Raw genomic sequence first — 18,725 nt, 5'->3', positions numbered from 1 at the left:
AAATGAGGAGATCCGTAGGAGAACCAGAGTGACTGACACAGCCCGCAGAATCGCTAAAATCAAGTGGCAGTGGGCGGGGCACATAGCTCGAAGAGCTGATGGCCGCTGGGGCAGGAAAGTTCTTGAGTGGCGACCACGAGCTGGAAGACGTAGCGTGGGCAGGCCTCCCACTAGGTGGACCGACGATCTGGTGAAGGTCGCGGGAAGTACCTGGATGCAAGCGGCGCAGGACCGGTCTTTGTGGAAATCCTTGGGGGAGGCCTTTGTCCAGCAGTGGACGTCTTTCGGCTGAAACGAACGAACGAACGAACGAAGTTAAATGGTCGTAGTTTTTGAGTGAAAGAGTAACAAACATTCATACTTACAAACTTTCGCATTTATAATATTAGTAGGATAAGCATATATTTTTTTAACACTAGATTCATCAGGTCATTTATGTCTTATATTCGCATAGTTCTCCCTAAAGCTTCAACCACACCAACGCGTGCAGATCGCCATCGGCGGCGCTATCAAAGACCAATGACAGGTCGCGTGACTCTTGACAGCTCGCGCGACCTGTCATTGGCCTATGATCGCGCCGTGATCGCGCCGGCGATGGCGATCTGCACGCGTCGGTGTGGTTGAAGCATTAGCAGGCCTGTTCATCTCCGCGAGTTTACATCGAAAACAAAACACGCACGATGGCCCACCTACAGGATACTATTCGACAAGGTCTCACATACGAGCGAACATTGACTCACGCACGCGTATTCTTGTGTATGATGGAAGAAAATAAAGAAAATGGTGTACTAAATACTGTGCAGTATTTAACTGCCTAAATAATAATAAAAACACAGAATGTACTTTTTTAAGTTGCCTCAAGACACTGAGAGGTAAATAAGTAGTTAATATTATTCATGATAATTCATGCTAAATCATGTATTTCCTCCGCCATTTTCCGCAGTTTGGCACCTCACGTCACATCATTTTACCGAAGTCAGCCCTATAGCTTCGGCGCAGTGCCGATCACTGACGTTTGTCAACAAAATGGTGCTTGACTCTTGAGACAGGCTAAATTACACCATAATTGTTAATGACATTGAGCATACATTTTTTTAAATACCTTCGCGAAGTAAAACTTCTGTACGTAGTACTTATTATTATTCTGTGGCATTAGTCACCACTTGCAGCAACTACGGGAATAGTGGGGGTGGTTCAGAACCAGTCACTGGTTCTGTTGTACTCTCGGCTAGACTTATTGACTAATCACTACCAAAACAAATCTCAAGATCTGATAAGATGAAGAAAAACCTCATCTAATAAGATGCCACGTGTAGCTTGAAGTGCTGTAACGGATTGTTCCAAAATAAAGAAATCTTTTTAGAAATCCTGTAATTTATTCTCAGTTATAACTCAAACAAAAGGAAATTAGAAAGATTTGGAATTAAAGTCACATTTTACTTGCGGACGTTACGGTTTGTGCGGAAAATTTTCCCTAAATTTTCCGAGCCGCATTTTAATTTTTTAATTACGCGGAAAACTCCAAAAATAAATGTTATTGTTTTCGTTTGGGATCAATGGCGTTTACGGCTAATTAGGTTTGTTTTGCAAATAATTATCAGGTTTGGTTTTTGAGTGAAAAACAACGCATAATGAGTTATTTAAAAAATATTTACGTCTTGCATTATGTTTTTAGTGGGTACCTACCTATTTCAGTGGTGTTTTTTGTTAAAAAAAGCATTCGGAATATTAATTAAATCAAATTTAAAAGTTTAAATGTGCCAAGTATCTCACGATTTTCTAAAGCAGTTCCATATACTCGTACATAGACCGTGTCATCCACGAAGTCGCGCCCTACCATTCTTCCGCTAATGTTTGAGTGTTGTCAGTACTCGCTAAATTACCCATGAATGCACACTACAATAATGACGCTTGGATTGCTCGGATCAAACTCCCCGCACCCCGCGCTTCCCTCGTCCAAAAATTGGTAGGGCGCGTCTTCGTGGATGACACGATAATCTTATGACGCAGTACCTCATACTCTTATAACGCAGTACCTTATAACCTTATAACGCAGTACCTCATAATCATTTAACGCATTACTTACCTCTTACGCAGTAACCTGAGCATCTTCACGGCAAGACTAGCCTCGTTGCTGGTGCTGCACGCCGCCGGCGCCGGCCTGGCGTCGCCCACGGTGCTGGTCTCCCGCCCGCCGGCCAGGGTGCAGCTGGACTGGCTGCCGACCGACAACCAGACCGTGTACAAGCTGAGGGAGGGAGAGACCAGGAGGTGAGGTTCTTCATCATCATCATTTCAGCCACTGCTGAACATAGGCCTCCCACAGTGATTTCCATATCGCTCGGTTGGTAGCGGCCTGCATCCAGTAGCGCCTTCCTGCTACCTTTAAGAGGTCGTCGGTCCAACTTGTGAGTGGACATCCCAATTCCCACGTCAGGTGGACTGGCTGCCAACCGACAACCAGACCGTGTACAAGCTGAGGGAGGGTAAGACCAGGAGGTGAGATTAGTGTAAACTTTGTAAATCAGATTCAAAGGACGTATAGGGATTTTTATGGTTCTAAATATTGGAACTCAAACATTTGAGAAGAGGATTTAGTGAATAGAACTTTGTGTGTATTATTTAGCAATAGAGTTTGTTTGAATACAAATAATGCCAAAATGTGTTTTGTCTTATTTTAGTTTACATTTACACGGGCTCGAAATTATTGTGACTTTGTGACGCCCAAGGGCCTCATAATAGGACAGCCGAGATAATGGGGTTAATGAAATTATTATTATTACCAATTATTATTACTTATTTCTTGGCCTATTTGCAGACATAAATCCTGACAAGTATAAAACCAAGAAATAATTTTCATTTCGACGACTCTTGATTGAATTGAGAAAAACAAGATGCGTAAAGACCCAATTTTTCACGAAAGAAACTACAAAAAAACTATCAATATTTTCAATACTTAATACTTTATAGCTTAACCACATTAGCATTTAGGCCTTACAATTCAAGCACAACATTGAAAATTTTCTTAAAAAGCAGGTTATTAGGGATAGATAGGGGCCGATATTAGGGACTCAACTACTGATTTAATTTTCCATGAGACAGGAAAACAAATTCTTATCTATTATTAATGTTTGATTCAATCCATTTCATATTCGGGTCCTTGTGCCAATTGCCCAGATCAAGGAAGGAATAGCACTTGCGATACTCAGTCTTCTGTCAGCGGGATTTATTGTCTATCGCCGATGCCAGTGGCCCGGTTCTTTCATTTGATATCATAAATCTAGATCTGCGTGACGTAAAGTTTAACAATAGAAGTGGGTTGTGCGTCTATCTTTTCTAAAAGTCGTTAATTCAGTTATTTTTGTGATGATTTGTTGTGAGCTGGATTTCTTAAATAGATAAGGGAAATAATCACAATAAAGACTTACTTATGAGTAGAGATTACACCTCTATTTCTTTCTATTATGGTAAAAGGAGTGGGTGATAATAACATTTCAATTCAACAGATCGAATATTATTAAACTACGTATATTATACTCATAATTATTAGTGTAGTAACTTACAGAACGAGGAAGAAAATGTCTTTACTGCAAAGTATGAAAGGTTTTACTATCCACAATCACTTATTGCCTGTCTTACCCAAACAGAAAAAAACTATCAATCAAATAATACAATATCGCGATTTAGCTTCTTTTTTTCAACATAAGTGAGACTACATCATGGTAGAGCACTGAGCTCGTTATTTTTCAGAACTATCTAACTACAAAAACCCATACCGTGGAACCTCTTGTACGCTGATGATGAATAATTGGTAATTTTAACAAAATGTTTTTATTTTGTTTTCTTACAGCTTGGAGCTGAATATCACGTCGATCCCTGAAACTCCGGTGTTCATCAACATAAGCCCGTGCTCGAGGGACTTCCACTGGGCCTTGTATCACGGCAAGACTCATAGTCAAGGTAAGTACGAAACTGTGTATTATCATTTATTTTGTAACATCAGATGTAACTACAACCTTACGGGACTATTCCCACTTCTCGTTCCCACCACTGCAACTCCTGTGTAGCCAGGAGCTACCGCTTGACCGCCACAAAAACCCAACCAATGAAGGTCAAGTTTGTCCCGGGGGAAAGTTAAACTGTATGTATATTACTTTTGTTGCGATGTAAATAAAGGATTATGAATTAAAATCAACCACCAACTTAGGCTGAGTTGCACCACCTAACTATAACGGTAACTATGACGATAACCGGTGCATTTTGTATGGAGTTTGACAGATTTTTGACATTTTGTCAAAGTTAAAGTTAGATGGTGCAACCCACCCTTAGAGTAGGCGCACACCGTTGACTTTTAGTTGGCCGATAGTTGTGCCCGATTTTAATTGTATGAAGAATCGGCCAAATCGAATCGGCGTAGTGTGCGCAATCCCATACATGCCCATACTGATCAACTGCCCGACTAAACTATCGGCCGACGAAAAATCAACGGTGTGCGCCTACTCTTAGTGAAGTCTACACACCAAACCCGCCGAGACCGTCGACATTTGAAACGTTGTCAAAAGTCATAGAACGTATTTATAAATCGTCCACATGATTCTCTTGAAATATAGCAGCAGCATGTTGTTGGGCTTTAACTGGTTAGAGAATGGACTTAGAATAAGAGAATTTGGGAAACTCGTTGAGTAAAATCACTTTATTGTTTATGTAGTTCCCAGTTTGGTTAAGAAATTACAGACTTGAATAAACTATTATCTGGAAGGAATTGTATCCGAGCTCTAAAGGAATTAGTACTTCAACTGAAAGTGACATCGAATTAATTAAGTTTTATTGTTCCAGGCTCCCTGACTCTACTAAAAGAACATAATGGCGTTGAGATGAAGACGTTTTCTATATTTATAGCACCCCAAGACAGATATATTTTACAGGTAAAGTTACTTTAATTTGATGTTACTCATTATAATATACAAAAAAAAACAAAGGAAAGTGGAATTTTTAGCGAATATTTTCCGTGCGAAATCAACTGTACTGTGGCTCGCATTACTGCAATACGTTTACACTGCGGCACCATCGAGCTACGCGGATTTCCTACTGAAGGAAGCCACGTAAAGTAGGTAGTGTAAATAGGTATTTTTCTTTGACTAACTGAAGTTAAAGTGCGTTTTAAATCAATTTTTTTACTGAATTGTGATCAGAATAAGCTACTTAATCAACTCCCTATATGGCGAGGATTGAAAAATTGAAATCAACATTCTGTATATTTTTCCTAACTTTTAAACTTGACTACTCCTGCACACGACGCCGCCACCGCTCCGCCGCCGCGCCGTTTATTAACACTTAAGGACTCGCGCCTTAATTTGTAACATACATACTCGCTACCGGGTGCGCTGGACCCAGTATATAAAATCCTATGTATTTTTCAAAAACACTAAATAAACGTGAAACCTACTTTATTAGAAGGATATTATGATATAAACAAAGACAATAGTAAAACAAATAGTAATATTAATTGCCTTTTTCTAAAATAACTTATTGAAAAAAAATAAGGTTTTTCGGCAAAATGAAGGTTATTTTTAAAAATTTCTTTAATTAATTATTTTAAAAAATACCTTGTATATTTTCGTAAACTACCATGATTTGCCTACTTATAATAATTATCAATTAATAAGAAATTAGTATAGAACATTAAAAAAATTACTTTATTTACCGGGTCCATCGGACTCAAAATCACCTTTTTCGCCTGTTGCACTCACATGCAGTGGGCTATTTGACGAGTACGACCGCGATTGGCCGTGAAATGTAATCGTGGAAAGGTACTAAGAACGACAACATCGCAAACGTCAAAACTTAAAAGTTATTACACAAAAATTGAAGTACTGGGTCTGTTAGACCCATTAGCGAGTCCTTAAGTGTTAAACAGTGTATGGGCGCGGCGACGGCGCGACGGCGGCGCGATGGCGGCGTCGTGTGCAGGAGCGCTAATAGATAGACAGACAAAATGAATAGAATTTGCTAAAGCAGCAGAATTTTAAGCCTTTCCTTTACCACAATGTCAATTTACTCCCCAGTTGTCTACAATAAGAGGCGGGGCGTGCGCAGTCAGCGTGCGAGGGGAGTCCACCAGGCTTGTGCGACTGCGCCTACGGACCAGGTCTCGAAGAAGGCTCGTGGCTAACTGGGATCCGAGGTAAGAACTTTGTTTTTCTATTTTATTTAACTGGTCTTTTTGAAACGGTTATTATACCTTTGTTAACATGCCATGCAACACAATTAAAATTTCAAGATTAAGAGACCAATAAGTACTATTGTGAAGCGAGCGGCGCAGGAATGGTCTTTGTGGAAATCCTTGGGGGAGGCCTTTTTCCAGCAGTGGACGTCTTTCGGCTGAAACGAAAGAATTGTCAAAATGATGTCCATCATCAAAAGTCTCAGGAGCACGATTCTTTAATTTATCAAAAGAAAATTAGGAATTTTGCTTATACTCCACACAAAATTGTTCATACAATTCGATTCCATTGGTAACATGGAAAATACCTAGAATCTGGGCGGACTCCCAACAACATTATCCAAAGTTTCGAATGCTTCTGTCACTCTCATGCAAAGCGAGATGCCAGCATAAGCGAGGATGATAGATAGACCTCCAATAATTATGTAAACGGCGGTAGGAAGTAGCAACATTTCTTTTTCATTCTTAGGGAAATTTTATTATAACTGTAGCTAGAATTTTTCTGCAACAGTATAAAATTATAATCACCACACACCAGCTTCTTTCTAACCACATCATCACACTTTTTTGCGTCATAATTTCTAAACAAGATATTAAAGAAACCGAGTTATGTTCAGCAGAGATATCTATATAAAAACCCGTCGAGCCGGCACAGTTATCCATAGCGTCCTGCACATAAATCTAGCCTGTCTGTCACACATCGTCACAAGGTATAAATGAATTTATGATGTGCCTAAAGCTAGGTATTGCCTGTAAGGTTGAGTGCAGACTTGGGACATCATGGTTATAAAATTCCTCTTTTTTTATGCAAGACAAGGCAGGTATTTGATCGCAATCGCACCTGGTGTTAAGTGAGATGCAGTTTAGGATGGTACATACGAGTATCTGCCCTGTTAGTGCCTATTCACGCCCGCTTTGAAAGGTCCTCTACATCAGTTATTGTTTTTTAAGTTTATTGCCATTATGTTAGAAGCATTGTTGCATTCCAGTAGTTAGAGGTGAGATACCCAATTCACCTGTGGTTGAGGATTGGGTGAATCTCTCTTCCATTTTCGGCCTGATCATTTCTTTTCATCAGGTAAAAAACTTCTCCTCTTAGATTTAAAAACATTGTTCTTCATATAGAAATAATATTAGGCATACCGCTTCTATGGATTTTTTTATGCTTCAAGGCAGATATTTGACCACAATCGCACCTGATGTTAAGTGGGATGCATTATATTATTATAAAGGAGGTTGGCATAAAATACTATATAGAAGGAAAAGGAGTCTTTTGTTACCCATTAGTGTTCTGTTCAGTCGATCGGTTCTGGGCAATTTTGACGACTCTACGACGTTTTTTTCGGTATTTCTTTTGTACTCTCAATGAACATCTTTTTCATCATATAATATCTCGAGACCAGACCGGCCATGACCATAAAGAAAACCAGGTTTTCAGTTTAATAAACCCAGCTCTAAAGATTAACCCGGCGTCTCTAATGAAAATCCTGGGATTATAGCGAGGTCGCCGTGGAAAACCACTTAACAGATCGCAGGGCTTAGAGCCATTGCAGACATGCTTCTTTTAGCATTAGCGATTTAAGCGCTTTTTAGAAGCTGAATCCAGACATTTCACACCGCACACTTAAAAACGCCAAACGTGGCGGTTGAGTCGCTTTTGGGAAGCTGGACGCAGCAACAGCAGTCAACAGAGCGTACAAAAGCATGAAGTCGCGAAATTGCGACGCTGGCACCGATAGAATAGCTAAAACGCGCGATTCCGATACCGCGTCCGAACGCATGAAGTTTTTTTTTATCCACAACAAGGAAGCTCTTGGTCTGTATCTCACCTGATAGTAAGTGACGATCAGGCCGAAGGTGGAAGCGAGCTTCACCCGGAATCCTCAACCACGGAGGAACTGGCTTTCTTACCTCTAACTGGCGGAACACAACAATGCTGTTAACATTGTTGTTATGGTAAGATGGTGGTAGCTAGCCAGGCGGACTTAGAACAAGCCCTACCACCAACATTCGTAAAATCGCGATGTTGCATCGATACAGTCGCCGATAGCTGATGCAAAAGTAGCATGTCTGCTCTGGCCCTTACTGCGCCTTCAAGATTTTTCCCGGGATCGCTTTCCGGGATTGAAATGAATCAACTTTCATTTCGTAAAGTGAATAATAATTGCTATTAATTGCTTACTTTGGGGCTAGATGGCGCTGTGTGAGATTGTCCAAAGATATTTATTTATTATTTATTTATTTCTCCGCTATTGTTCCGCTCGCGTGAACAAACGGATTGAACTGGAATTATTATCTTTTAGGATTCTCCAAGAAAACAAAAACAAATACCAATTAGATTCAAAAGGATTTCAATCAGATTAGAAATTACTTAGCTTGTATTTTTAGGTAGGTACATAGTCAATATTAAAATAATTTGCCAAGCCTGCAATTTCTTTAAAACGCCTCTTCATTATAATCTTTTTAGTTAGCTTTCAATTGACTGAAAAACGTAGGTACGAGTATTTTAGTAGATTTAATAGAAATAAATATTTACGTCCGTATTCACAAACGATGCTTGCTTATGTGAAGCAGCAAATCGAACGCACACCGTTGAATAGAGCCCTGTGATTGGTTCGTGTGTCACCCTGCGCGTCCACGCGCACTGTGAGACCCCTTATTAATGTTTTTCAATATGGGTGTTAGTCATTTAAGTTCTTGGCGTGATAGGTTCCCATTGCAATCTAATGGAAATCTATGGGAGAGTCGCGTTTTAACAGCTCATCAGAAGTAACAGCAAAATCAGAAGCATTAATAGATGTGTTGACACCACCAATCGAGCAATCGATTGACGTACTTTTTAAAACTGTCAAAACGAAACTCTCCCATAGATTTTGTATGGCACTACAAGCATGTGACGTCACTATTTTGTCAACTCAATTAAACTACTTTTTTTCAATAATATTGCCACCAAAAAGCGTAGTTTACAGGTAATTTTAAATTAATTAAGTTTTTAAGACCCGAATGAAGTGTCTTTTTAAAAAACTTGAGATTTCGAATTATTGGGGAATGGTGTCAAATTGTGTATTAAAAAGCCCAATGCAGCCAAATCGAGATCTGAGGAACGCGGGATCGAACCCAGTCGCTGCTGGACTATTGAGGTGAACCTACTCGTAACATTTTAGTATACTTAGCTCACCACGAGGGATTAACGGGATTATTAGTAATTTTCGAAATAATTGAGGATATTGTTCAGACTTTGTGTGTCCACCCCCTTAGAGATAGAGCACGCGATACGTCGCACGACAACTTTCAGATATCGGCTACATTTCTCAACGCCTTGTAGCATCCGCGTACGAGTTGATTTAATGCAGAACCCTTTATTTATGTTACAAGTATTATATTGTAAGGTGATAACCGTCACGATATTTCAATAACGCTTGTGATTTTAGACAGCCATTACTCAAAAATTCTCACTGTATGGTGTTTGTAAGCTATTCTAAGCAAATCCTTAAACCGATTAAAAATAGGTTAAAGTTTAACATCTAGGTCATCTAGTAACCACTATAAGATTAATCACGTTCCTGTCCAATTTACCAGGGACAAATTCTGGACAAAGGGAATGGAATTCGCTGGCCGCTGCTGTCTTTTTCGAATACCTACCTACTATAATCCGGGCCTTTTCAAGGCGAGAGTGAATAGGCACTTACAGGGCAGGTATATAACATTCTAGACCGTGTCTCACTTCACATTAGGTGTGAATGTGTGATACCTGCCTTGTTCTGCATTAAAAAATGGAGTATTAAAAGTTTAGGTTCATTCTGTATCAAAATACTAAGTAGTGGTTAGCAACTGCTAAAATATATTAGTTATGAATCTGTTTGATTATAATGTTTGTTGGTAAAGTCTGCCCTTCGAGGAATGAACGATGAATTTCGGCGCGATTTAATATTTATTACTTCATTAGTTCTTAGTTGTTGTATTATGAATTTCTCAAGTGTATTCTTTATTTTGTGGGAAGTTTTACGAGTATTATGATAGCGAGTCATTTCCCACTTCTCGTTCCCACTACTATCGCTCCTGTGTAGCTAGCTCGGCCCAGAAAAGCAACAGATGTCAGCAGTAGGTACAAAAACAGGATTATTCCCACCTCTTGTTCCCTCCGCTACAACTCCTGTGTAGCCACGATCTACAGCTTGACTGCCAATAAAAATCCAACCAGTGAAGGTCAAGTTTGTCCCGGGGGAAAGTTAAACTGTCATTGGACTCGCAACGAAATTAATCAGAAGATCATAGGTGGACTTTGAAGTTAAGGTTCGACTTCCCTCCATTGCAAAGCTCCAAAGCAAAATTCCCTCAATTGAGAGGTGACAAACAAAGGTTAGCAGTACAAGAGCTGGACTAAAGATAATATTGAAACATAAGCCTGCTAACCAGCTGTATAAAGACCGAGTAGCCAGCTAATACAGACCCTGTAATACCAAGAGGCCCCAAATTGATAAGAAAAATGTAGATTTCCGAAATCGCTCCGACTTTTTTTATCGTAACTAGGCTTACTTCGCTTCGTTTATAGCGAAATCATCTGTCACGAACTTCTGTTTTGCGATCACGAATGTAACTCTATCTAGAGGGGCGGGCACAGCTTAAAGACCTAGATTAAATCCTACCAACATATTAATAATTTAATGACCATCACAAGCCATTACAGTTAATTATCTAGCAAACACCATCGCGATTTGCGATAACCATGAAACGTGCAACATAGTAGAGCATTCCGATGCTTTCATTACGGAGATCAATGGTGGACACCGCATTCCTATATAATAATCCCGTTAGTTCAGTAAAAAAGAAGATCATAGAGTAACGGTCGGTTATAAGGCTATCAATTATACTTCAAAGAAGTGGCGCTTGTTTTTTGTGCGAAAGGATTGCAAGAATGTGGAGCGCATTGAAAGAGTCGATATTGAAGTAAGACTACGTAAATGGGATGGAGTAGGACAGCAAAAATGTACCATTAAAATTATCACATACAATAAAGTTACGAGGTATATTACCATATAGAGTCGAACTTCAAAGAGATTATGAAAGGTAGTCAGATTATGAAAGTCAGTTACTCGTAGGTCAGTCCAAATCTATCCAAAGATATATCCCTCTGTTTGTAAAAAAAAGAGTGACCATATAGAGTCACGAGAGATAATGTGAAACTGTCGTAGCAACTGTGTAAAATCTTGACCCCAGGGTTAAGGTTCAGTTTTTACAGCCCGTAGGTAAAAAAAATTAAAGCATTATAAGAAGCGGAAGTGCAAAAGCCCCTTGACGCGATTATCCAATCTTTGAAAAATAGCAAAACAAATTCTACTACTCGTAGGTACGTTAAAATGTCTTAAGCTATATTCAGCCTAAAATAAACTAAAATTACGATAGGCAATTAAAATTTTAAGCAAGTTAAATTCAAACAAACGAAGCTGCAGGCAAAGATTAGCAACTTTCAGTCAAACCTGCTCAATTATTTAGTATCTTTTGCTAGACAAAATGGCACTCAAGATTTTAAATACATTGTCAATTTACTTCAAACACGCGCCTAATAAACTTACATCTCCATCAAGCATAATATTTACTTAGGGATTAAGTTAATGACTTAATGCCAGTATAGAACATTTAAGGATTATAAAATATTATCAAAAGCTTTCGTGTATTTTCAGTCGGTTTAATATTTTCCAAATTATAATTTAATCTACTTTAAAACTAAGTACGTAGTATGACTTTTAGAATATTCTTTGTTATTATTCAAAACTCATAAAGGCGTCAGTCAAAATCACTTTTGCCTGATTTTTGCTATCAAAATTAGTTTTGAACGATTATGAGTTTTGATTGTAACGTAGATTTTTGACTACGGCTTTCGTGGCTCTTTTGAAGCAAACATTTTAAGATATCCACAGCGTTTTTCTAGAAAAACCATCGACTGTTCTTTTCTTCTTGCATCCAACCTAACATAGTAATAACTAATCATCACAACTTCATTTTGCATTTCTTAATATAGATTTCAATTGACATATTTCTCCCTTACCCAGAAGATGCCTACATCTAGTCATCGGAATTTACTTTTTCGCGACTATAAGTCCTTTATTAAAATACAATGAGGCTTAAAAAGTCGGTATTAAATTAATTTTGTAATGATTAAAGGGACTAAAGACGGATCTAGCATACTAATATAGATGCGGCAGCTTTATAGGTTTTTATTGTGGAACAATTATAGGAATTCCAACGCATAGCACGGGTCTAGTAGTGATAACTTTACCATTTTATAACAGGATTTTTATAGGGTTGACAGCAAAAATATACATGCTTCTGCCCTTAGCTTAGCCCGCGTGGATAACTGTGTAGGATCTCAGATTTTGTTCACAATTTCATGGGTAGTACAATTTTTCACAGAACTAAACTCAAAAGTAATAAGTCATTTTCAGAGAAAATCGATCCAGTTAATTTTGAAGATGTGCTAAAAATAGTCAGGTAGAAACGTTTCAGAAAAACGACTGTGCCGGAATGTAGGGTTAGAGCTCAGATCTGAGGGTTAGAGCCTTGGCTCTAAATAAGATCTGACAATAATTTCTGAATGTATTAAGCCAATGATTTTATCTTGGCAATATTTTACATAAACATGTTTTGGTGGGATCGTATATTTTGAAGCTATTGTTTTGTTTGTTATTAAGTGACTGACTGACATGGTGATCGATCAACGCACAGTCCAAACCACGGGACGGATCGGGCTGAAATTTGGCATGCAGGTAGATGTTATGACGTGTAGGCATCCGCTAAGATAGGATTTTACGAAACTCTACGGAAAACGGGATCCATGCGTACGAAGTCCCGGACGGCCGCTAGTTTGATATTATAAATAAACAGACTTTTTGATTAATTTGTATAGATTAAATTAACTGTACCCTTTTGTTCCAGCCCTATAGATCCGCAAGCCACCACTTACTGCGTCGTAGCATCCCATTTGAAAAACTACACGTCTCTATGCGCAGCGCAATGCGACTCGAAAGCGAACCGATTAGAAAACAAATCATTCGAACAGTACGACCGGGACTCGATTGAGAATCGAGAAGATTCCCGTCAAATCGATTGCGCGAGTGCTCAAATCGACAACAAAGTGGAGGTGGATCCTTTCGGGATTTTTGAGGGCAACTTCAAAAGCGTTTACAGGACAGGAAAAAAGTTCGGTGAGTTTCAGAGTTTTGAAAACAATGCTTGAATTGGGAATCGTTTCCTGTATTTCTCCTTGTACCTACATTTTAAGAAGGAATGTAATAATGTAGGATGGCGCTGGATGCAGGCCGTTGCTAACCAGCCATTTTGGAAAACATTGTGGGAAGCCTATGTGCAGTCAGATGCCAAGTGTGTGTGCCAAGTGGCTGAAGTGAATGATGAATGAATTTCTTCCTTGTTGCTATAGCCATAGTACAAAAATAAATCTTCATAAGCATTGCGTCAATTTAGCACGAAAAAAATACATTCTAGGCTTTTGAGCTTTTTAATTAGCTTCCTATTCAGCAAAAACAATAGAGAACCCGAGGGCTACAAGCATTATTCTGCTGAGGAACATTCGCTCGTAAGGAATAAAAAAATAAAAGATTTGACTCGATTTCCGAGCGCTAGGAATTTGTTATTCGACATAGAGTTTAGTGTAAAAAAAATTTTATTTTAATTAACTTTCTTCTGAATGTTTTTGACTTCATAATTATAAATCTTTTGTAACAGGACGAAGCACAAAAGTAAGCGATGAAGACCCAGTGATAGCGTGTGTTGGTGATAGAACTCATCATCTTTTCGAAAACTTGGATCCTAGCAAGGTATATTCATATTAAAAATAATTTTTAAATTATGTAGGCCTGGCCCGGTAGTTTATGCCGAGCTATAACGGTAGAGATTGTGGGTTTGATTCTACTTGTATTAAACATAGATCGAATGACTTACTAAAGAGAACTAAACATTATAAATAACTTGAAAAAATCGAACCCACTACTTTTCGCTTGCCGGGCGACTATTCTTCGCTCTGACACTAAACATTCTTAAGAAATTACATAATATGATATGACATCTTCTTATTAGAAAAGATTTTTGCATTAGATAAATGTAAGACTGTATGTGTTTTTATTTCGTTGCTTATTTGTTTCAGATGTACTATGTCAGCGTTTTTGGTCTAGCCACTGATCGTCAAGCGGGGTCTCTACTAGCGACCAGTAGCGTGCGCCCGCGCACTTCCACAGCGAAAAGGCTGCGCGAAAACCAGCCCTATAGAGCTGACATTAGGAGCAAAGTCGTGTATTACTTCAAGGTTTGTTTGTTAACCTATGATGATGATGAATTTCTTTGAGAGGTAAAACCTCAGATCATAGAAGGGTAAGGGAATTCCCTTCTATGATCTGAGGATAAAAAGAACCGTACTCTCTGAACCTAAAAAAAAATATGACCGTATTTGCGGTTACCCTAAGTGGTCTTATGAGACCGTGATAACAATTGATTGTCGATTCGCTGATACTTGAAGGGTTCGGGGGCAACTTTAGCTCATGTCAAAAAACTGTTTTATTTCCCACCTCTAGCAATGTCGAATATTCGATCGTTCGTTCGTTCGTTCGTTTCAGCCAAATGACGTCCACGTGTGCCCCGCCCACTGCCACTTGGTTTTAGCAATTCTGCGAGCTATGTCGGTCACTTTGGTTCTCCTGCGGATTTGCTCATTTCTGATTCGATCACGCACGCGAATATTCGATGGTCTACTAATAATTGAAAATCTATAGAAATGGGTTAGCAGCTTCTAATAAAAGCGTTTAAATTGACAGGCGACAGTGGGAATGGGAGGAGGTCTCTGGCTAACTGTCACTACCTGCGGAGGAGCTGTGGACATCGAGGTGACAGTGAGAGGCAAACGCCTCTACATGGCGAAGAACATTGGTAAGTATTTTTGAACAAAACATAAAAATGTTCAACTTTTTTTTAACAAAGTATAGCTTACAAATCTGAAACTTTTAGAACGATAGTTTCGCACTATGGAATGTACATTGTACAATATCGATAAGAGGTGGGTATAGTCCCGTACCAGAGAACATCTAGTACGAGCTATTTCCACCTATCGTTCCCACCACTGCAACTTCTGTGTGGCCAGGATTTACAGCTTGACTGCCAATAAAAACCCAACCAGTGAAGGTCAAGTTTGTCCCGGGGGAAAGATAAACTGTCATTGGACCTGCAACGAAATTAATCAGAACATAGGAGGAGTTCGAAGTGAAGGGAACATCTATTAGTTTAACTTTCACTTTTCTTTTTCTACATACTTCTATCATGGGAAAAAGTCCTTAATGAATTGTACCAGATTTTACGATCCGCTAAAGGCCGATGGTCACTATATAATATGGTCTTTTCTTATTGGGCAGTTTATAAACTTAGCTTTGTCAAAATGTGGCAAGGTTTTAGTAGGATTATTTAGGTATTGTCTGTAAGGTTATAGCAGCTACAGCATTAAGGATTTGTTACAGATTCCCATTCAAAATTCTTCGTGCCGACCCCAATACCGAACTCCTCGATTCAGGAGACTAGTGACGAGGGCTCCGTGCAGTTTGACTCCAGCTCGGAAGAAGCCAGGATGCGGTACGTGATCAAGGTCGCGCCCAGTAGGTGGGATCGAGACGGCACTGTCAATGTGGAGGTAATAATCAGTAAAGAGTATCTCTATGTTAGTTTTATCTGGCAAGAAAGTATTGAGGAATTCAGGGGCAGTGTTGTTTATACACCTCCCCACACTAGCGATGCTAGTCTAGCGTCTTTCGAAAGTTGTCGCCTTGCTTGCGAAAATGCATTTGAGTAAAATCAGTGAGAAAATAGATGACGCGACATCGGCTCGAAAGACGCTAACGTGGGAGATCTCTAAAATACACATAAGTCACCATATACTTAGTCAATTATGTTAAAAGCCATAAAATCACGTTAAGACAGCTAAAAAATAGGTCAGTTATCAGTCTGGTAGAGTCAATAATCCAATTTGCTACCCTAAGCCTAACGTCTACTAATAAATTGAATCCGACCGCTTCCCTTTACATTATAGCTTCCTTTCTACCCTGAGCAATACCTACAGTATAGCTTCGTATCGACTCAATGATGAAAAAACCTCTTGATTCTTGCTAATTTGTTCCATTGTACATTGTAGATAGCAGCATCCACATCGAGATGGGGTGTCAACACGCCAGAGCTGTCAGAAGATGGTGCCATAGTCCGCGAGCTGAGACCGAAGAGGTCCTGCAGATCTATCGACATTGCCTTCTTGCCAGCGACGCATAACGCCACCGATGTTATTAGGTAAGAACCTACCTATGAAGTTTATAATAATCCATAACAATCGGTAAATTATGTATGGAAATGGAAAAAGAACTTTGCACCCGCTGTTGTAGAATAAGAGACAGAGAACCTACTTACTGTGTAAAATACTTTTTTGAAGGCCCTATTGCAAAAAAATAAATGACTTACCACCAGTTCTGCACTGCCCGTATCCAGGTACTCTTCGTGCGACTTCCACCAGATCATCGGTTCATTAGTGTGAGGTCTGTCCGCCCTACGTCTTCCGGCGCGTGGTCGCCAACTCGAGAACTTTTCTGCCCTGACGGCCATCAGCTACAAGGCTATCCTTGGGGGAGGCCTTTGTCCAGCAGTAGAAGTCATTTGGCTGAAACGAACGAAATTATTTTATGACTGTCACTATAATTAAGTCACTATTTTATACCCTATTTGTTAGAAAAAAATTATGTACCCTGGATCAGTGGATATTAATATAAGTTTTTCTTTTTTGTAGATATTGCATCATGGTCCGTGAGAGCCCGAATGGAGACTTTAATGCTTGCTCTTTTACGAGAAAGTTTGCAGCTAGAAACCAGTGCTTCAACAACATACAAAGACCACCGTAAGTATGATAAATATCTAATGGGAGTTTCCTCACTGCGAACTAAGTATAAAGTAGGATAGCGAATTCACAAGTCTTTCTGGGAGGTTAAGTATAGTCTTAGTAGGTAAGTACAAGCTTTTTTCTAGTTTGTTGTACGAACCAAGCACTAATCTTCTGTCTTTTTCTGGGTGTACCTACCCAAGGAGAAGAATAAAGAAAAAAATATTCAGAGAGTCCCACCTAACCTTTACTAGCATGGCTCTTTGGCTTTGAAAAGCCTTAACAACTTTTTGACATTATTACTAGCGTGGGACGTCCACCCACAAGACATCACAAAGGTAGCAGGAAGGCGCTGGACGCAGGCCGCTACCAACCGGGCAACATGGGAAAGCATTGGGGGAGGCCTATGTTCAGCAGTGGACGTCCTATGACTGAGATGACGATGATGACGACTAGCAACTTACTATAAATTGATCAAGTAATTAATTCTAAATGGTTATGTTTTCATTAATTTCAGAACCAGGGTGATAGTCCAGAAGATTGGCGGTCTAAAACCAGGGAGGAAGTACGCGTTGCAAGTCACCGCCTCAACTAAAGGCAGCTCTGTGCCTTACAAAATGCTTTACGTCGACACAAATATATCTTGCAAGGACGACGTGTAGACCCAGTATTAGTAGAATTAGAAAATTTTGTTTGTAACTAAATAGGAAGTCTTATTTGGAATTGACTTTTAGCGGGCGTGATCCTAGAGCGGTCTTGAGTTGAAGATAGGCAATGAGGTATATCGGTTTTATACTTACAACCCGACCAAGTTAACTGCGCACCTGGCTGCCGTGTGACGTCATTTCGACGCTCTAGTATAGACGGGGCGAAGTGCGAACGCGGGGAAGTGTGCGAGTGAGTGCGAGAGAGAGAGTCGCATTCCGACCAGTGTGCCTACCATGAGTTTACGTCTGGTGTGCTCGCTAGCGACTGCGTAAAAAAATGACTTCATAGAATTTTTTGACGTATTCGCTAGCGAGCTCACCTAACGTAAACTCATGGTAGGCACACAGGTGCGCAGTTAACTTGACCGGTGGGTCTGCACTTATAATCGAAAACAAGTCGAAAAAAAATTTTTTTTGTATGGATTTGTGACGGATTCCATTAATTTGTTCAAAAAGTGCAACTTGTCTAGGGGGGCGGGTTGTAATCGTTGGCACCACTGGCGAGTGACAGTACCTTACTCTACAGTGGCGCCATCCTAGTGAGTGCAATGCGATAGTGCTATCGCTTTAGCACTCACCAATGAGGGCTAACGTTTTAGCGCTCACCAGTTAGCGCCACTGTAGAGTAAGGTCCTGTCACTTGCTAGTAGCGAAGACAGTGGCGCCAACTTGTGAGCGCTAAAGTGGTAGGAGGACTATCGTATTTGCACTCATCAAGATGACGCCACTGTAGAGTAAGGTCCTGTCAATCGCCAGGGTTGCCAACTGTTAAGTATAAAAACGATAGCCCTCATTGGCGCCACTGTCTTAGCCACTAGCAAGTGACAATAAATTATACTCTACAGTGGCGCCAACTGGTAAGCGCTAAAACCTATACGATAGT

General features: G+C 39.7%; 1 protein-coding gene across 1 annotated transcript in view; it reads left to right on the top strand.

The window, feature by feature from the left end:
* The window catches only part of LOC114362206 (protein NDNF), a 28,955-nt gene extending 10,852 nt beyond the window's left edge, over positions 1-18,103 (top strand). Inside the window, exons 2-13 of the mRNA XM_028317503.1 lie at positions 2,098-2,271; positions 3,851-3,960; positions 4,837-4,925; positions 6,066-6,184; positions 13,157-13,425; positions 13,964-14,055; positions 14,382-14,540; positions 15,046-15,157; positions 15,739-15,908; positions 16,407-16,555; positions 17,046-17,153; positions 17,653-18,103. Coding sequence (XP_028173304.1) covers positions 2,098-2,271; positions 3,851-3,960; positions 4,837-4,925; positions 6,066-6,184; positions 13,157-13,425; positions 13,964-14,055; positions 14,382-14,540; positions 15,046-15,157; positions 15,739-15,908; positions 16,407-16,555; positions 17,046-17,153; positions 17,653-17,797 — 1,696 coding nt within the window. The 3' untranslated portion in view covers positions 17,798-18,103. The remainder of the gene's footprint in view (positions 1-2,097; positions 2,272-3,850; positions 3,961-4,836; positions 4,926-6,065; positions 6,185-13,156; positions 13,426-13,963; positions 14,056-14,381; positions 14,541-15,045; positions 15,158-15,738; positions 15,909-16,406; positions 16,556-17,045; positions 17,154-17,652) is intronic.
* The last annotated feature ends 622 nt before the right edge of the window (positions 18,104-18,725 follow it).

The sequence above is a fragment of the Ostrinia furnacalis genome, unplaced genomic scaffold (assembly GCF_004193835.3).
Source record: "Ostrinia furnacalis isolate ACB-3 unplaced genomic scaffold, ASM419383v2 OfSCF6287, whole genome shotgun sequence".
NCBI lineage: Eukaryota > Metazoa > Arthropoda > Insecta > Lepidoptera > Crambidae > Ostrinia > Ostrinia furnacalis.
Note: the sequence above shows the minus strand (reverse complement) of the source record. Positions and strands in the feature narration are given on the sequence as shown.